Source organism: Accipiter gentilis, chromosome 32 (assembly GCF_929443795.1).
Source record: "Accipiter gentilis chromosome 32, bAccGen1.1, whole genome shotgun sequence".
NCBI lineage: Eukaryota > Metazoa > Chordata > Aves > Accipitriformes > Accipitridae > Astur > Astur gentilis.
Window position 1 is genome coordinate 9,844,076 of NC_064911.1, and position 21,115 is coordinate 9,865,190.

General features: G+C 42.0%; 1 protein-coding gene across 7 annotated transcripts in view; it reads left to right on the top strand.

The window, feature by feature from the left end:
* The window catches only part of AGPAT3 (1-acylglycerol-3-phosphate O-acyltransferase 3), a 98,054-nt gene extending 86,426 nt beyond the window's left edge, over positions 1-11,628 (top strand). For all 7 annotated transcript variants that reach the window (XM_049834743.1, XM_049834745.1, XM_049834746.1 and 4 more), the window contains 3 exons: positions 541-616; positions 2,847-3,045; positions 3,736-11,628. In XM_049834743.1, the coding sequence (XP_049690700.1) occupies positions 541-616; positions 2,847-3,045; positions 3,736-3,824 (364 nt within the window). In that variant the 3' untranslated portion in view covers positions 3,825-11,628. The remainder of the gene's footprint in view (positions 1-540; positions 617-2,846; positions 3,046-3,735) is intronic.
* The last annotated feature ends 9,487 nt before the right edge of the window (positions 11,629-21,115 follow it).

Below are 21,115 nucleotides of genomic sequence, written 5' to 3' on the forward strand. Positions count from 1 at the left end.
CTCAGAACTGCATGCCTCAATCTGTAGGGCTGGAGAGGCAGAGAAAAGTGCAGTTGCTGTAGACGATGTTTTCCTTAGGGTTGGTACAAAGTGAATTTTTAACCACCCCTCCCATTCCTTCCACAATGGGGTTTTCACTAACATAATCTAACAAACAGTTATCCTGGGGTTTGCCACTTGCTTGTCTTTTCCCAGCTCTGGGTGCCTCAGTCTGAGCTCACTGGCAATCCACCGGTGGTGGTTCCAGTGAAGGAAGAACAATGTTTGAATGGGAAATGCTTGTTTTACTAATGTGCTTTGAAATCGATAGGAGCTTGTATGGTTTCTTTTGTCTTAGGAATCTGAGTTTTTAGGTGGAGAATCGGTTGTTATTTAAGTCTCAGTTCTCTGCATTTAAGACCTTTGCCATCAGGGACAGTATTACTTGTAGCTTATGCCCTTCACTGAATGGAAGATCCTCCCTAGTAGAGGTCTAAAGTCAAATACCTGGATTTTCCCTTAATTTTTTTTTCTCCTTTTTTAATCTCTCTACTAAACTAGGAGATTTCCTCTGGAAGATATCCCTCAAGATGAAAAGGAAGCTGCAAACTGGCTTCATAAGCTTTACCAGGAAAAGGTAAAAAGCTTTGCTTTCTTTTCTCTCTTTTGGGACTTTCACAGAGATAGTGTATTAAGGCACTGAGTAATGCACACTATTCCACTGGATACAGAGAAGAGATGGAAGTACTATGTATAATTAGGCAGCCATCCCTCAAACTGCTGGAAGGAGCAGTACAGAAGAGCCCCTTGGCCGCAGAAGGCTGGCTAGTGAGTAGGTTTCAAATTGCTGGGAAGCACAATGGGATTCAGAGATATGCCTGAGTTGCGGAAGTCTAATAGCAGTCCACTGTCGTCTTATATTCTTCAGTTCTTGGTCTCTGTCATACATTTCTAAAAGCTTCATTTTCCCTGTGGGTGTTTTTAGGCACTCAAGAAGAGTGATAACTGTCTGTCAGAGGCAGCCGGTCCCGCTCTTAGCTGCAATTGTCCTTTGCTTTCATGTTTCTTACACTGTCACTTTCCTTCTGCCTCCTGGTAATACCTCTGCAGTGGTGTGTGACATGGTACAGATGGTCCCTGGGATCTGCTGCCAGGGACTGATGTAGTGCATGGCCAGTGTGCCTTCAAACGGCTCAAAGCTTTTCCTCCTGTCTTTTCTTTTTTTTTTTTACCTCAGATTAATTTTTACCTTAGGTTAATTTCTTGACCACAGATTCAACAGTTCTGTGGGGAGGAGGAGAGAACTGTAATTAATGTTGCCGAGCCCTAATTGGTGGATTGTTGAACTTGAATTATTTATCTTGATTTTTGTGTTGCTTTTCTTTGTGGGAAAACAGAGGAGCACAGAAACTTTAACTATCTTGGGCTTTCTTCTGCTATGATGACCTGTGCTGTAGCATTTCCAAGCTTACGCTTAGTCTGTAGGTAGGCAGAAGATTGTTCTGAGTTTCATTTTGTTCATTTTAACCTAATCTGTTTGAATACCTAAGTTGTAACTCAGTTAAGGGGAGAGAAGTTATCTCACAAAGAGTAGCAGCTATCATCATCTTCTTCCCCCACCTCCCATTAGCAGGTGTATCAAACTAGCTTGTTAGTGTAATAAGGGATTAGAGAGCTTAAAAAAAAAAAAAAAGAGATACTTGAATCCCACCTTCTGCTATCAGGGACATGCCATCATGTAATTCACTTGTGAAAAGATGCAAGAATTCCTTCTGACATTGCCTGGCTGGAGGAGCAGATGTTAAGGTGTATGTTAACGGGGGTGGTCTTTCTCTGCTTGGCTCCTGCTTTGTTAAACAGTAAATGCAGAGCTAAGCAGATGCAGCACAGAGCATTCACTCTGCTTGGCACCATTCCTTGGGCAGAATGCTCTGCTTTCCTTGCAGATGGAGGGCTTGGTGTTCCTTGCTGGTGTTGGCTGTACCTCTGTTCAACTTTGGTGTGAGGTGTTGCCGGGGAGGTATTACTCATATACATGGATATTTTATATATTGATCTTATGGTGGTAGCAATATGTTGTAAGTGGAATCCTTAAAGCGCTATTCCTGCACAGAGGGTAAGTCCTCAAAAGGCTGTGTTATTCGCAAGGAACACCTTGCATTTCTCAGACCTTTATAAGGGAAGGTAAAAGAAAAACAGCTTAAGCAGGGAAAAATAAGAAATAGCCAAACTTGAGCCATCCTTGGTAATGGCTTGGAAACCTTGCAGAAGATTCATACAAACCTGGGGGAAGACTGTGGGTGTGCTGCCCTTTGAATGATGTGTTTCATGATTGCATCCCTCTGCAGGCTCAGCTCAGGATGCAACTGCTCTATTGAAGTCTTGGGGTTATAGCTAGCACAGTGCTGTCTCTGCGGGTTAGCTTGTGCTTTGCCTGCCTCTTCTGGCTGCATGTACAGCATTTTTCTGCTGTGCTTTGCTAAATCATGCTGACCTTTCTGGAAGGGAAAATGGGAAGAAAAAGCATCCAGCAAAGAGGCAGGTAGTGTCTGAATTGGCCTCTGGCCTGATCCTGCTCTAAACTCCTATGCAATTAAGAGAAGAGATGAAGATATTTGGTAGTGGAGAGGCTGATACAGTTTCAGTTTCTGATGGTGGCCAAGACTGCCTTCAAAGGGCTAATACAGTAGCCTCGGTGGTCAACAGAAATGCCCAAGTAAATGACAGCAGATGGAAATGGATACTGTGTACTCTTGATTGTTATTTACTGCAGACACTATCCTTGACGTTGTCCTGGAGTTGTTAGTCTTGGATTGCTTGGTGCAAACATTATGAACCTGTTTTCTTCTATCTTCTCTTTCTCCCAGGATGCTTTGCAAGAGATGTATAATCAGGAAGGCGTATTTCCTGGCCAGCAGTTTAAACCTCCTAGGAGACCATGGACTCTCCTAAACTTTCTTTTTTGGGCCACAGTTCTCCTCTCTCCTCTCTTCACATTTGGCTTTGGAGTTTTTGCAAGTGGATCACCTCTCCTTATCCTTGCATTCCTGGGACTTGTTGGAGCAGGTAATAAAAACAGAGAATATCCAAAGCCCAGAATAACATGTACCAGGATCCATTACCTCCAATAAGTTCTGTGTATTAATTAATATGAATGGGGCTCGCAGAAGAGTACTTGGAGCTCACTCTGTAGTCTTTATATTGTATAGCATTTTTATTTCAAAAGCTTTAATCCAGGCAAGCTTGCCTTCATATCTTAGGCAATATCTATAGCAATGAATAGCAAGCAAGTCTTGTAGCCCATTGTTACGGTGCCTGAAGGAGAAAATACTTTTACTGCACGCCTTGTCTGTGAATTAAAAAAAAACACTAACCAAACAAAAAAATACAAAAATCGCCCAACCAAAAAAAACCCTAAAAAAACGCAAACAAAAAAAATTCACCCCCCCTACCCCACCCCCCCACCCCCCCCGAAAAAAACTGGGGGCAGGGGGGAATGCCTCAGTGTTCATAATACCTGTCCTGTTAATAAACACGGAAGCATTAATTATATTTTTAAATCTGGATTGTCCTCTTTTAGTGACATCTGACCTGTGATCCATATGCAGCTGCATACAGCGCACTGTTGGTCTGTAGTCACTACTGTCTTCAGGACTGGGTTAACTCATGTTGGTTCTACTTGCGCGTTTACATGTAACTTCCTAAATCCTTGAACTGGTTTTAATATGCCTCCCGTTTCTCTGTTATATTTTAAAGCTTCCTTTGGAGTTCGTAGACTGATAGGAGTAACTGAAATAGAAAAAGGCTCCAGCTATGGCAACCAAGAATTCAAGAAAAAGGAATAACTGACAGCTGCAGTTCAGCACATATAACCAGACTATGGTATCCGATTTAACTTCAGTTAAAAAACAACAACAAACACTTAGAAACTATCTTTTTCTTAATAACTGATGACTAATATTAATGAATAAAACTTGAGCCAAGAATGAAGAAGTTGGAGGCATCAACGGAAGAGAACGCATCAACTTCCTGCCTGTTTAAGGATTACTGTAGTCAAACTATGGGAGAAAATCTGGGGTGGGGTGGAAGAAGAAACTAATTTTTCTTGCTTTGTTGGGGGACTTGGGGGTGGGGGAGAGAAAAGAGGGCATTGGCCATGGCCACGTGCATCTTCAGATGACTGAATACACTGGTTTCTGTCAAAAGCACTACACTCACTTTTACAACAGGAGCCATTGAATGTTTCCTCTTGCTAAAGCCAACGTAATGTTTGTTGATTTCCAACTTTTTTTATTAATGAGCCAGGAAAAAACAACCCTTCTTAAGTTAATCAACAGATGTTCACTGGGTTAGAGTCATTTTGGAAAGGCTGTGTTCTCATGGCTACAGGTGAAATCCTATTTGTATGTGACACTGATACTTTTTATTTTTAGACAATGTCTTAAAACTTCTGTAATGCAAGAGAATGGATAGTGGAGTTTGGAAGCAGTGTGTTATTGATCAGCACATACCATAGAACAGGTCCACTAGTATTAAAACAGTATAAAATTCTCATCCTATCTCCTGCCAACTGCTCAAGGCTGCTTAATTTCAAAATACTACTTCAGTCTTGAATGTTGTTTGTCCTGTTTCACATCATACGTGTATGATAATCTTGAATCTGTTGGGGGTCGTTTTGTTTTCTGAATTAATGGTGACCGTGGGGTTTGGAGTTGTGCAAAGGAAATTTATTCAATTGTCCTGACGTTTTCTCCTTTTATTTCTGTTCGCATCGCTCATCACCAAAGTCCAGTTCAGTCAACCTGTCTTGGTAAACTGGGAGGCAGCAGCAGAAATCAGCACAGTAGTTTTCAAAACGTCTTCCTTTACAAAAAAATTTGAAGAGGAGAGGTCTGTAGCAGTCAGATTCCAAATACTGGCATCTCTTGAACTTTTAATGAGAGTTCTGACATTGATTCAAATGGGGCCAGGATCTTACCCTGTGTGCTGTAATGATAGGGTGTGCTGCACTTTCTACTTGGTCGTGCTTTAGGTGTTAATGTGAAGTATATTGCAAGGTGAGCTGTGCTGTTAAGAATTAGAAAGAGTATGGGGTCTCTTCAGGGATTTTAAATATCTTTAGTTTTGCTTGTTGACCTTTTGGGTTTTTTCACTGAAAAGTAGAAATCAGAATCATGGCTGTACCTGTCTTTTTTTTTTTTCTCCTTTCTTTTTTCTTTTTTACAAATGCATATTCTGAGATTTTTGTAGATTGCTGCTGTATGCATAGCTGGAGAATTATTTGCAAACAGATGAGAACTACCTGTATGTTCAAGTCTGAAGGCCACAATCTGCATTCGGCTACACTCAGAAGTTGGTGAAATGAGTTGCAGATCTACAGCTGAGGGCAGAAGCTGACCCTCAGGGTCTGTGTTTTTAACCCAGCTGCCACTAGAATATTTATCTCACTTTTGTAAAGAGCAGATCTTATCAAAGCAGTGGTCGTTAATTTTCATCTTTGCTTTAGTAACCAAGATACGAGAGTAATAATTTACTTTCTTTTCGTATTTACTCTAACTGTTGGAATGTAACCTCTTCTCCCACAGGTTTTTCTGTTTTCAAACACTGGAAGAGCAATTTTGTAACTTAGAAAAATATTTTACTTGGGGTCATTAATCACTGTTCTGTCATGCACTTGATTTTATTTGTGGTCTTTTCAACAAGAGGATTTGAAGGATGACCTGTGTTGTCTGTCTCCTGTTAGATTCATCCTCACTGAATCATTGTACCTGTAGCCCCAGCATTAGAATGTCATCTTTGTCCCCTCAATAAATCTTCCCTAAGATAGGGGATGCAAAACTGTTGTTAATGTTAGTGGAATTTGGAATATGCTTTGGGAACTGAGGAGGACAGAGCCTAGCCATGACTCTGTTTTCCTTGCTGGATGTTTTTGTACTTTGTCTTTAAATATGGTTAGACTTCCAAATGCTGATAAAGATAACTCTCTGACTTTTCCCTGTTTTTTAAGTGGAGGACTAAAAGCAGTGGGCTTTTCTTTCTTTTCTTTATTCCTCTTTTTTTTTTATATATATGAAGTAATTCAGTAATGGATATAATTCTTGCTTCTTAGAAAGGTGTTAACAAATGCTGTATACTTGCTTCCTGAAGATGATATTGAGTATATATAAATTGTACTGGCTTAGCAGAGTGAGTCTTGCAAAGCAGGGCTGACCATTGACTATGTTTTATACTTACATTTTGAGCAGTATATTAATGGGCATGACAAGAATTTCACAAAATAAATCCCTTCTTAATGCTGAGAAGCGGGGAGATGCTTAAAGGAGAAGGGAATTAGTAACCTTTCTCTTTACAGGATTCTTTTCTCCTCTTAGTGCATGTAACTCCCTATTCAGAATCATGGGATTAGTGCATGTACATCAAGGGGAGAATAATCAACAGTTCATATTTTCTTATCATAACTTATTGGTCATGCTTTCTTTTTGAAAATATAATAAATACAACATCAGTTACTTAAATTTTGCTCTTCTAAACAGACATATCAGTAACCATTTGGAAAACTGAAATATACAGCAATGCACAAAACAGTACAAAACCAACACAAATCTATTCATTTTGAATTTTATCTCAAATGGGGTTTTTACACACAGGTGCGCGCACACGTACACAGAGTTTGTATAAATTAAAATGACTGGAAATAGCTGAAGTTAATGTCACTAATGAAGATTAGCAGGTGGCTTGGATTGGAAAAGTGAACATAGATTTTATATCTTATTTTCTTCTGGTTTAATAGAACATAGCTTGTATATTTGACTACCAAGCCCTTTAAGAGCAATAATAAACAAACCTATATCATGTTTTTCGTCTTTTGCTTTTCAACATGCTAGGTTTAATAAACTTAAAGCTACAGGAGCGTTTTCTCTCTCAACCTTTCAAAACTTTCATTTATTGCTTGTTTAGGCTTAAATACCGTGTTCTCCAGTACGGACTTGCAAGCTGACTGCCATGGAGTTCAGCATTGACTCCAAAACTGAATGGTTCTCAGACTAATATGGACAGATGCTATGCTCTTGGCCTTGGCAGCACTTGTCATTGTCATGAAGGACAATGATGTTTCTCTCCCAACTGGGATTTGCAGTTCCAAGGTAGCATCACATTAGCCTACGTCTAAGAACCTGGTGGGAGAGCTCGGAGACCGCTGGTGTTGTGGCATCTCTCACTTAGGAAGGCACAAAAAGCTGATGCTGAAGAAGGACCAGATGACTGGTATCCATAGATCTTGGCTCGGTAGGGATTACAGTTCTCTTTGCTCATTGTGGGCTGAATGTGCTCTTGCAATTGACTTTGCGTCACTGAGCAAAATATCTGTCTCCGGCACAAAGAGCATGGGCAACATTCCTTTGTTCTGCTTTAACTTATCTTGAAGGGCTCTACACTTAATTGCTGACCAATGAATATGACTACTACCTTTGTCCTAATTGCCTAGTATTCACAGAAAAAGTGAGTGTGTCTGCTCACTTCCGTGTGATACCACTTGTCTCCATCACTGATGTCTGTATACTTGCTTGCCTGTATTTTCTGCAGATGGTTCGGTTACAGCCTCTTAGCTGGAACTTGGAGCTTTCCAGTTCAACCAGTCCTATAGAAATTGTCTCACATAGCTGGGGTTTTGTTTTCCTGCATTTTGGCGCTGGTTGACATGCTCAGTAGGTCTGAAGTGACACAGTTGTGTTTAAGTTATGTTAAGCAATGATGCAACTTTGCTGCTTCAGAGCAGAACTTTTATTAGGGAAGAGAAGTCCTTCCCAGGCCTGCTCACATAGGCCACCACTACCTGGTAGCAGGTCCCTCTGGTATTGATGAAACCAACAGAAGGGAGTTGGGACAAGGTCTTCACTAACAGTTGGAGTAACAAGCGAGTAGGGGTCACTGTACATCTGATAATTGCTGAAGGTACCGTTTCTGTCTGGGACTACCCCAAAATCTGGTTTTGCTTCATGTTCATTTTGGTTAAAGAAATGTGGGGTTGGAGGCTTTTAATAATGCTGAGTTCACGCTACGCAGAGTGCTTCAGATTGAAGACAGATAATATTCACATATTTTGGCATCTTGGAGAAGTATGTTAAGAAGTCTAAGGCCAAGACTGGACAGACCTCACCCAAGTGTGTTTCATCCAGATGCTGGAGGCCAATCCATTCCTATATTTCCTTTGAAAATCGGATGCAGTGGCGTAGCTCACAGCGTCTCCTGGCTGCCTGTGCGCGTATGTCACTTGGTGGGAAGTTTCTGGTTCACGGCAGACGATTACTACACATTCTGGTTTATGCCTGTGGAAAGAAGCCCATCCACGCAATGGTAATGCTGAATTTGTACTTTGGCCCAGTTTGTCACAGCTACTTACTTCCATATTTCTGGACCTTTTGATCCATAATGGGCTGCTCCACAGCTGCCAGCACTGAGTGAAGCCAGGATTTGAAGCAGGTGACAGCCATGCTGAGAGCTGCAAGGTGCATCGCTGAAGGGAACACTGCAAGGTACCTCACTGGAAGGAGAAGGAACACCGACAGGTCTGGCCAAATTCTTGCCCTGAGAAAATCAAGCGATTGCCGGGAGTTTTGCAAACCAGAGATAAGCGTGTGCATGGGCAGGAAAACTCTGACTCTTAATACAAATATGAAACCTCCCTGTGACAACTTAGAGGTTAACCCGTGCCACGTTCACGTGATTGGGGTCAGAATCTGTCTAAAGGGCTTGTTACAGATGGCAATTCTCATGCTGCCACGCTTCCCCCTATCTGTCTTGAAGACTGGTTTATCTGTCTCGGCAATCTCTGTATCAAGGTCCTTTTGTGGTTTTTTTTACCTGCTGTGGTTTTGAGGGAAAACTCTGGAACTCAGTGTTACAGAATCTGTACCACACTTGGTAGCCACCAGAAAATATCATTGAGATATTTCACACTTTGGAATTGGGAAGACAGTGGATTGGCATCTGGAAGCCAAACATGTTGTGTTTCTCTTGTCCTTGGCCTCTCTAGGTTTATGGAAAGCTGCCTGTATTTCTTAAAATGTTATACCTGTAGTGACAAGCCACTCTTCAGTTTTTGAAACTGTGAAGAAAGTTAATTTGTGCACTTTCACTGTTGAGAGTACTTGAATGCAGCTGCTTGTCTATTTCTAAAAAGCTTTACGTTAGCAGAAGCAGCATTTTATCCTTTTAAGAGGAAATACATTTTTAAAATAGATGCTTTAGCAGAAACTGGAATATAATAGTACTTTTAAAATCTCTAAATTGGAAGTATTCTTTAGTATGGGGGCTACCACTACCAGTTTGCAGTCTTACACAGGTTTTATTTCTTTTTTTTTTTTTTTTCTTTTTTTTTTACTTTGGCCAATGTGCATTTTCAAGGAAAACACACCGATTTACTAGTCACACTAAAATCCAATTTGCGAAGGGAGGAAGAGTGGGCAGCAGAAGCTAATCAAGAATGAATTTATTTTTCTTTTTCCCCAAGGTACGAACTGGTTCTGTGGACCTCCTTTATTATGTGCATGTGCATCTGTGCAGAGAGCCAAGCTGTGTCTCTTCATGTGATTTTGCTTCAGCTTTGTCAGAGCCGTACCTTGTGACAACTGAATGCTCCTTGCCTGAATGCCAGGCAGCCACTGTCAGCTGGCGTGTCGCTCACTCCTAAAGATCACCAGCAAGTACTGTAGCTTTAATGAAAACCTTCTCTCTGAGAAAACTCGGCATCCTTAACCTGATTGATTTGTTACAAACTTGTCATTTGGAGGGAAGTCTTAAGAACCAGATGATCATTATTAGCCAAATCTAACGAGTAATAAAACTGTATACAGGGTACGCATTTACTGTGCATGTGTATATATTTTTGTACATTTTTACAGTTATTTCCTACACTTGATTTTATGACGTTCCGAAGAGATGCGTCTGAATCTGGTTAAAAACAAGAAGCTATTAAGAAAACCCAACCCTGTCACCTACTGTAGTTTCTACTAAGAACTGAGCCCAAACAAATACGCAGATTTACAGTGCTATGCAAATATTACTTTGTAAGTTGTCTCTTAAATTATGCTTAAGTAGTTCATGCTGTTTTTACTGGGCTTTCAGAAAACGATTAACGCAAAAGACTCATCTTGTAAAATAAAATAGCTTTGGCTGTGTGAAAGTACTGTATATTAGAATCTCATTCACGCTTTCAGTAGTTTGTTTTAACTGTACATGATTTTGTACATAATATGCTGGCATAGAGGGGTTTTTAATTGTGCTTGAATGAAAAAGGGTGACAGTCCAGCATCCGTTTTCTTGTGATGTTATTGAGTAAGTAGCTGATAATGTAACTGGAGATCTGCATCCTTTTCCTATTTGCCACTCTGGTTTTTGTAACAAAATGTGTACTGAGGGCTATTTTCTTTTTGCTTTGGTTGGTTTTATTTCCATTTACGCTTTTTTTGGTCTCAGTCCTGCAAACTGATGCATGCGAGGGCCACGTGTCTGCAGCAATAATCTGGGTGGATCGTTTTGTGGGGGCTGGGAGTAAAGAACAAGCTTAACCCTACGTCCATTCCCTGCACTGAGCCAGTCACTGAGAACTGAGGGATGGTGGTGTTACCGTAGCATTTATAGAAGCAGTATATAAAATTTTGCGTGGCTCCTCCAAATGACTGGGATGGGGAGGGATGTTCCTTTCCTGAAGAATCCTCCAAAGTAAACCCAAAGCTGTATGATTTAAGCAGTTGGGACTCCAGCAGGGTAAGCTCCTGTACGGATAGATGCTGTAGATTAAACCAGTTTTTCAAATCTGACATCTTTTTAAGTTTCTGTTTTTTACGGGAAGATAAAGACCTTCCCCCTTCCTCAGCTCTATGCCAACATCATACACTCCCACCTGAAAGCAAACACGACCCGCTGGAAGATCACTTGGCATTTTTGCTCCCTGCCCCACATTTTTGGCAGAAGGCTGCCCAACAGAAGTAGATGTCTACAATTTCTACCTCTAGTATATCCCTGGCCCGCCTCTGTACCTGCTCAGTCCCCTAAGACATCAGCTCTTCTTTAGGATATTTGTGCCTGTAACAAATGACAGGTATGTGATCATATCCCATTCCTTTGCTGTCTTTTTGCTAGACTGCAAGCACTGAGTTCTTGGTTTCTCCTGTAGGTTTTCCCTTCCCTGATCCTTTACTCCTTTGAATATTCCAAGTTGTGCTGAGCTGCCTTAAAATGACAGATCAGTTGTACCGTGTGTCACTGTATGGGCAGACCGTTTTTGTGGAGAGGATGGGCTCTGATTCTGAGAGTACGCAAGCAGGAAGTTCTTTTCTGTTACTTTTCTAGTTTGCACAAATACAGCTTTTCTTATCTCTGTGCCTCCATTGAGTCTCCTCAGATCCATAATTCATTTTTAACGGCTGATGATTTTGATCTGGAATTTTTAATGCTCCGTTCCAGGACTATTTTTTTAGCTTTAAGGTGAAAAATACGGGTTGAAGTTTTTATCAGTACAGCATAATAAAGAATTCATTAGATTAGGATGGCATGATCCTTAGTACGTGCATGCAAAAGCCAAGCCATGAAAAGCAAAGCCCCAGCTGATGGCAGAGCTCTGTTCCTTAACGTGTGTTGTCTTGCCATGCGCTACAGAAGAGACATTACTGTCGTCAAATTCTCGTCCTCGGAGGTACCTGTCTTGTCTCATTGCCTGTCCACCTGCCCTTCTGCAAGTCCTCATTCCTGAGCTGCTTTCTCTTGTCGAACGAGCCCGTGTCCGACATCGCAACTACACGTACCGCAGAAGCAGCAGTAGTCGGCGGTGGGCTGTATGGAGAAGGGTAGGTTGACGGGCAGCACTGTGCAAGATAGCTGTGGAAATGGAAGAAAACATTTGCTACTTGGACAAAGGCACAGGGAGTGTCGTTAAGTGGTTTGTTTCTGTACTAGGCAGTCCATGGTGACCTTTAGGTTGTGGGAGCTTCTTGCACACCCTCTCTTTAAATTGCAAACACAGTAGGGGGTCGACTGTGGTTGGTAGTGGCACCTCCTGGGTGTAGCTCTTCTAGATTCCTTAATCTCACTTATTCCACCCTTTTTCTTCCAATGCTGCATTTATGTGTTTGGGAAAACAGCCTGGAATTCCATAAAAGCAATGGTGTATCCTCAACACCAGACACAATCAGCTGCTGCACTGGGAGCGAGTGCATGTTTCAGATGTGCTACGCTCCTGACTGCAGTCATGTTGGGCAGAGGGCTTTTTGGGGGGAGAATAGGTGAACGCACTGTCTACATACTTAAAAACCTGCAGTGTGTTCCTGAGAGGCTTGACAGACTGAGTGCATCCATGAAACAAAACTTTATGTAAATGTAACAGGGTTTTTTGGGTAGAAATAAGCTTAGTAACTGTGGTATGGGTTAATGAAATGTTCTTCTGGATTTTTCCACCTTATGGATTCACATCCATGAACCTATAATATTTTATATTTTTATATATATGTCAGAGTCCAATACTCTCTGACTGGGTTCTTTTAGATATCCCACGTGGAGGGTGTAATGTTTAATTTCCCCTTTGCTGGTCTGCCCAATTCAGGGAGATGTTTACACCACTGGTTGATCCATTTAACTGGTGATAGCTGTTTTAAATAAACAATGGCCACTCTCTGGTCCTGTTGTGTTGAGCTAAAGTCAGTTTGCTTTGGAACAGCTGTGGTCAGTCACGCTCTGCATTATTCCCTGAGCTTCACAGGCACATCACCCTTAACGCATCTCCACTGAGCCTTCTTCCCTTCTAGGGGTTTACTGGTCAAGCCACAACAGTATCGTATATGATATTGGTATATCACACGATATATGGTATGATATCAATATATGAGATAAATATAAAAATCCCCTATAATGCTAATATCTCTATGTTCCTGCTGTGATAAAGGTACGTGCCGAAGGGGCAGGACTGCGGTGGGCTATGTGGTGAGCCTGCTGGGGCTGGAGCTGTGCCACCTGAGGTGGCCTGGCTGGAAGCAGGCATTCCTGCTGGCTCCTGGAGCGGCAAAGCACATGGCTTCCCAAGGCGTTTGCTAGAAAGCAGACTACCAAAAGCAGATGACGCTTTGCCATCTATGGTAAATAGTTGTGCTGGCACGTAAGTGGTGGGATATAAATGAGCAGGCTTCCAGAGGACTGACTGCAAAGAACATGGTACAGAGCACAGCTGGCTCTGACGACAGGTTGTTTTTCTTTTCTTCACTGTGACTTGTGATGTGGACTGCCTTTGTTTTTCATCTTGCTGACGTAGGGCAACATTTGCAAAAGCTGAATTCTGTGGTGGCCTTGTTGTCTTTTGACATCTCTTTTATTTATTTGTCCAATGAAGTTACAAGCAGCTATATGCTAGTGGTTCCTCTGTTTATGAGGAAAATCAGTAGAAGAAAAACTAGGCAGGGTTTAAGAACACATAGAAATCTTCTCCTACCTTGGCTGCAATGAAGTACAAACTCTACAACTATTTTCAGGAAAATGCTATTTCTTATATACTTCCCATCAGCTCAAAGCTAAAGGTAGGAAAGTGCTACACTCTCCTTTTTTCCCATCTTATTTCAGCTGTAGCAAAGTTACACGGTCAAGGTTAGGACTGGAAGCTGCATCTTTTAATTGTAGACTTCTACCATGCAGATACACAGCCCCATACAGCTGGCATGGTTACTCTTACCTCTTTGTAGGCAAGAGAGGACAGTAGATGGAGGACTCCAGACCTAACGACCGCCATCTTCTGCACTTTGCGCAGACACCGAAGCTGGTTTGCAGGTTGCAGACGTGGGGTCCACTGTGCCTGAGAGCTGAGCCAGTCTCCTGAGGCCTCCTGGGGGAAAATCCTTCCCGTTGCCGTTGCTCCTCTTCACACAACCTCCGCAAGTATCACGTCTGAGCCAAGGAGGCCAACTTGTTTTACGCACAAGTGGGCTTTCTTCCAGCTGTAAGGCGTTACTTTAAGGAATTGCACAAAAAAGAGGCATGAGGAAAATGCAATTGATGCCGAATGGGCGGACTAAGCTCTCCCCCTTTGTTAGGTCTTTTTCCCTGTTTTGCTGCTTTGTTCCTCCCATGTTACACCCAGCACATAATCCCCATTGTTTACAAAGCTTTATTCCAAATCCTTGGTATTTAAAAGGTCTATGTTAACTTTTTTCTTTTTTTAGAAAGTTGAAAGTTTTCAGTACAGAGCGTTTGTTGGGGTCATAATGGCGTAATCTGCCAGAAGGATGGGGAAGCATTGCTTGCTCTGTCTGCTAGCAGGTAGGTTCAGAGCAAGGCTTGCCAACTGAATGTGATAAAAGAGTTTGCCTGGAAAATCCTGTATTTCTTATCTGATGAATTTAGTGTTAATTGCTCACTAAAGGATGGAAAAGACCTTCTCAAACTGCTAAGAAACGCTTCCACGAAAGGGCTTTTGAATATTCTGCACCTGTGAGGTGTGGACCAGGCACAACCATGTGCTGCGGAGTGGAACCCTGTATTTTTGGGGAGGGAGATTTGCTCAGACCAGGGTTATTTCCCTGTCAGATGGGAACAAACAAACATCATCCCTCCCACCACCCCCGGCCCAGAACTGCAGCAAGATGGGAAAGCTGCAAACTTGTTATTTCCTGAGACTATGCGCTCTTTTGCTGGCAAACATACAAGAAGGCAGTTGGCCTATCTAAATTAAGTACTGCACATAATGGAACAAAAATTATTGCCGTTAACTCCAATGTGATAACGTGGTTGCGGAGAACAAATTGCACTGAAGCAATATGGGGTTTTTTTCTTACTCTCAAAGGGATCTTTCAGCAGAGCAACCACTGGAGCTAATATTAGGTCTGGGATTTTCACAGGCACTAATAGGATTAGGCACATGACTTCCTTTTCAGTCAGATGGGAGTCAAGTGTTTAATTCCCTTGGGCTTCTCTGAGATTTTAGCACAGATTCAGAAGCGGCACCCAAACTGTCAGTACACCCAGATTTTCCTCTCTGGCTGTCCCCTAGGCAAGGAGACATTTGCTAATTGGCCCATCAGAAGGGTAAATGGCCTTTCCAAGGAAGAGCACTTGGTGTGCAACCTGTGACAAAACAGTACTTGCTCCCACTGAAGATAGAAACCAAAACAAAATATTGTAACTTCATATAGCATCTTATACAAAAATGAAATAATGGAATTGTGCTCTTCCACTCACAAGAGGAGACCTATTCTCATTTACGAACAACTCAGTTGACAGGGAGTCAAGCTTAGTCTTACTCGGCTTCAGTTTGGTGCTTAGGGCAAGGTTCAGAGTGCCTTTCTGTCTTCAGGCACAGCTGAAAAAGACTAGCGGTCTTAAAAGTAGCGAAGGCTTGTTTGCAGTGCTGCTAGAGGACTGGATGTAAGTAGCATCATCAGTTAGAAATATTTACTGCCTTATTATTTGGGGGGCAGTGGTGGTCAGAGCAAGAATTGATGAGAGATCTCATTGTCCTTCCTCTTCTGTCAATGATATTTGTTGTTTTTCAGCTGTCTCAGTAGCTTTATTACTGAGAGCACCAATGTCTAATAGGATCAAACCCTGAAATAGAAACCTGTGGCAGAAAAAGCCTGTGCTGCCTGGATGTCTTTGTGATCTCAAAACTTACAGTACTGTTGTGTCTCTGGTTGCTTAGGCTTCCTTATTCTCTGTGAAATCATATATGCACTGAAATTAAGAGGTAGCAACTGTCAGTTTTAACCCTCTCTGAGGGGTACTGCTATCATGGCATCTAGGGTATCGGGCCTTTGTTTCAGAAGTGAAGGTTGGTGCTCACGGAGCATCTAGCCATTTGATGGTGGTGCAAGGAAAAAGTCTCCTTGTTAAGTTAATGGGAGTCACTCCTGTGAACGCCTCAGATACCAAAAACCACACTCCATCTCTGCTCCCACAAACGAAAACATCTGATGTCTTCATAACTACGTTCCAGTGCATGCATAAAAGCTGTCCTCTCTCCATCCGAACTCATGATGATGAGTTTGGTTATAGCTGTCACGTCACTGCAGAACCCAGTTCTACTGATCCAGAGCAAGAAAAATAATAAGGATTCTACAGTGGAGGATTCTTAAATGAATATTTACTTCTAGGCTTGTTGTGATGGCTTTCTGGGCCTTTTCTTCAGACTTCATTATTCTTGCAGTACTTATGTTTTGCCACCCAGGGAGGACCTGCCTAAGGTAAGCTTGCAAGGGAATCGCATTTCTAATTACTACTGCATTTTAATTTATTAACTAATAGCTTTTGACGTGCTAATTTTGAAATGAGTTTTCCCTTGATGAGTTCAGAGAGTATTTAAATAATGGTTTAACTCTCTTTAAGATTCCCTCCTCCCCTCCTCCCCTCTTCCCATCAATTTTTAATTATACCTTGGACACGTGAGCTCTTCCCCAGGCTGGCGTGATGGACAAAAAGAGATCCTTATTGCCTACAAAACCAAATTAGAAATTTTATGGTCTATCTCTTACTAACTTCACCCGTAGTCTTCAGAAGCTCGGTCTAAGCAGGAGGATAAATGAAGAGAAGTAACAACCCAGAACTACTCTGTTACAATATGTTTGTGCAAAAACATAATTAGTTTGTAAAGGTTTATTTTATTCATGTTTCCTGCAATATGTTTTTTAAAGTGACCTCTAGAAATGACCACACATCTATGTTTCTAATAGCGTATTAAGTGAAAATGAATAGAGTCATGAATACATGCTGGAGGAAAGGGTTGTCTTTGGTCCGGTCTGTACAGTCCCTGGCTGAGGGTGTACGGGTGCATGGGCCACAGTGTACAGCTGTTAAAGCAACTTAAGTAACAGTGGTTTACCTCCTGAGCTGTGAACAGGGAGCTCTCTGGCTGTGACAGGTTAAATAAATCGTGGTGTCTCTAAGCTGACATGACAGGTTGTGTGTACCTGGCAATGCAGTCCCCTTGCTGGGGTGATACCAAAGCCCCCACACTTGAGTTGTGCATGGAAACATCCCGCGGTGGTGTCTTACCTCCCCCTTTCCCCAAGTATGGCCAGTGTTCAAATTTTTGTCTTTCTATGCTTCTAACTCCTTCTCTCAGGATAGTGTAACTTTCCAGATAAACAAGAAATAAGCCCTTTTCTTCTAAGGTCTTCAGCCTCAAGACGAAGTTCAAAACTACGTTGGGGTGTGACTGCCCTGGGACTCTGCCTTGGACTCTCTCCCACTCATACTCTTGGCATAAATGAGAATGAAACTTCTCATACAAGCCTTCTCTCTCTTGAGCTAGGATAATTGCTTTCCACATTCTTGCAGTAAGAACTGACTATTCTGCAACAGCTGCTACGGCTGCACACTCGGCAGGGCTGGATAATGTGAAAAAGGGGGCTGCTAAGGGAGCAGGTTCAGAGGCGGGTGATACAGAGAAGTAGCATTCATGAAATGCTGGAGAGAGTACTGGATGCTGTCCGTCTGGATCTTGACATTTAAGACCAGCTAATTAGCCCTAGTGCCTCCTCGCTGGCAGCTGAGGTGTTTCGGTTTTGCAGCTCACACCCAGGATTGACATCCTGAAAATACTCCAGAGCTACAGGAACTCCTGGGGTTTGAGGGCCTTCTCCGTCCGCTGGCACCTGACCTTGCTTCTGCCCGTGCTGGAAGCGTGCTGGTTGAAAAGTTGTTTGGATTTCAGCAGAGCTGTAAAAGGCTCTAAGATCACTGCACTATTACTAGTTAGTTTCTAAGTAAGTTTGAGTGACTCGGGAAAGGGATATAAATGACCTGCTAGGGGAGAAGAAAAGGAGACGAGTATAGCGGTGGCTCAGCTGCAAACATGACCAGGTTGAATTCCTCTGGTCTTCAGAACTAGCTTGGAGTAAGACCTGCCACGTCTACTTTTTCCTCTTCTTTCTTCTATTTTGTTCATGTGGTAAAGGGAGAGAAAGCACAGTTTGCACCATTAGGCACCTAACTTTATCATCCTGATAACGATGTTCATACTTTCATACTCAAAAGTTCATACTCAAAATTTCATAAACTGGACATGTTGTTCTTTACCAAGGTGGATAAGTGTACTTGTAAGATACTCGGCATTTGATCTGTGAGTTCAAATGCCTTTCTTCTCATGCCTGCAAGGTGAAGCTGCCTCTGACTGATAACTCAAACACGCTGCCTGTTTGTAGCATCTTCCCCGGATGAGTAGGATTTTTGAGAGCTATTCAGAGCAAGCTGTTTGGGAGAGGAGGAAAGTCTGTCTTGAGGAGTGCTAGAAAGAGAGGCATTGCCAGGAAAGGAGGTTTCTTTGAGTCCCAGAAGACGAAGACTGATGTTGAAACAATTATGAAGGTTATGGCAGAGAAATAGCATGCTGCCGATCCTCCCTTCCAGGCTAGGTAGCATCTCCCCCTCCTTGCTCCAGCTGCTCTGCCTTGGCTTGCTGGCCAGTTTTTTGTAGACTCCTTCCTTAAATGACTTCTCTTTTCTCTCCACTTCTTCAGGCTGTTAGCCTTTCCCGACCCTTCCTGAAGGTCTTTGATCCCACATTTCAACCTTGTCCCTCTGGTTTGCCTTAGTGGTCATTTAGGGGTTTCAGAACAAGGACACCTGCAGCCTTTCAGCAAAGTTCCTATTGCTTCCTCTGCATTCCGCTTATTTTCATAACTCTGGTGATGGGGGGCAGTTCACACAACACAGCATTTTCTGCTGCAGAAACACAGACAGATGTGTGTGGATGGAATGAAAATGCTCTTGAATAGAGCTGGTATGGAAATGGGTTCCCCATGCTGGTTTTGTTGCTATTGAATGAATTTCAGACAATGATTCTTTCCCAATTATACAAAATAAAAAGCCAAAATTCTGATTATTATGTACAGCTAATGATTTGGGGCTGACACACTAATTTAAAAAGACAAAGTGGCTTTTAAAGTGTTCATTTTGAGAAAAGAGATCACTTTACAATATTATAAAATAATTTTCCCAAATGTAAAAATCTTAACAATTTCATTCTGTGTTTCTGCAGGTGGCTGTGAATTTGTGAAATTAGTTAATTAAAACCAGAAATTCCTACGGAAAACTCATTCAGTTAAAAATAATCAACTGACTGCATGCAGAAGTGTTTTATTCGTTATGACCCAGAGGTGACAAAAAGTTAAGTATGCTTCCAGCATTAATTTTTACTTTCTTTCATACACAAATTCATTAATCGTAGAGTGAATCCACCATATTTTTTCTCTTGTAGTACAGTAAGGTGAAAAGCCATTGTTAAGCTGATATAAATGCATAAATCAATAACTTCTGGTTTCAATGTTAGGATCACCTTAAAGTCTAGGCAAAGAAATGAAAGTACTTAAAGTGCAGAAGAATGACTTCACTTAATTATTTCATGGGGCAAACACATTGTGTCTCATTTTTACAGTAGTTTGATTAACAGGAATTATCAGAAAATACATCTAAAAGTGCTGTCTGTTGGCACAGGTTCGTGTCTCTGGGCCAGAGCACTGTTCACTGCTGGGCCACAAGCTGGCGGCATCAGACTACGCGTTTTGGTGCCAGTGTTCTGACTGCTGTCCGCAAACTGAAACGAAAACATAACACTATACATTTACTCCTATATCTAACTCCTTGAACAATTCTTCCTTTGGGACAAGGTTTTCTTCAGTACCTCTATAAAACTTAGTTAGAGTTAGTAAGTAGATATTTTTTAATCCCAAACACTATACAGAATGAATGAGAAGAGCAACTGCTGGCCATCTCAGTGGAAGCCCGTGGACTTCAATATCCATTTCTCTCAAAATATTAATTACCCAAATTATCAAAGGAAAAGGTGAGAAATCCCTACAAGCAAGGATTTCTCTTTTAACCTCATTGGAAAAATTCCTTTAAACTTTTCCCATAGGTAGAAGTTGATGCCTATCTTGAAGAAGAAATCTTTCTATAGAAATTCCTTCTGAATTTTCCATTCCAAACATTGCTACTGTCCAGATAATGATAAAGTTGAGCATTCAAATATTCATTCTGCCTATGAAGTTTCTGTAACCATTTTGGGCTCGGACAGGACTTGAAATGTCAGTAAAATACCAGATGTGTAAGCTATCTCCTACCATTTCACCCAGGCCTGTTCACCTCCCTAAAGGCTCTGTTTTAAGTAGTGGTGATAATATGTCAAAGCCAGGGTATTGTTTCATTAATATCTCTGGCATAATCCTACACTGTCTCAGGGAGACTAACCCAAAGTGTTAAATGACCAGTTGTTGTAAAAACAAGAAGAGTTGGGCACAGTGTAAGTACTAATTTTTGTGCCTACACTGAAAAGCTCCAGGAGGACATCTTCAAGACCCTCCAAGCAACTGGAAGTTGGCATAATGATGATCTAAATGATTTAGATATTGTACTGGGTCTGGCTGGGATGGAGTTAACTTTCTTCATAGTGGCTCATATAGCACTGTGTTTGGAATTTGTGGCTAAAATGGTGTTGGCAACACACTGAAGTTTTGGCCGTTGCTGAACAGAGCTTGCACAGCGTGAGGGCTTTCCCTTTTCCCCACTGTTCTCCTCCAGTGAGTAGGTTGGGGTGGGCAAGAGACTGGGAGGGGATGCCGCTGGGACAGCTGACCCCAGCTGGCCAAAGGGCTTTTCCATTCCATATAATGCCATAACATCACACTCAGCAGTAAAAACTGGGGTACAGGAAGAAGAAGGGCGATTTTTGGCTTCCAAGGTGGCTGCTGTTCAGACTGGCTGGGCATTGGTCTGCTTGTGGGAGACGGTGAGTGATTTCCTTTGCTTCATTTTCAGTCTCTTTCCTTCACCTGTTAAACTGTCCTTACCTCAACCCACGTATTTTCTCACTTTTGTTCTTTCTCTTTTCTCCCCATTCCGCTGGGGATGACAAGGTGAGCAAGCGGCTGTGTGGCTACTGGCCAGGGTCAAACCACCACACAAACCAGAAAGAAATGTTATAGTATGGTCAGATGTAGAGAATGAAGATATGCTTCTTCATGAAAATATCTTTATTTGGATGTCATCAAATGGGAGCAGTGAGATATGTGGATTAGAGAGAACAAGGAATTTTACATTCATGACTGCTACTGATAGCAAATCCTGGGATCCTAGCATCTACCATGATACTCCTGGGCCTCCATTATCT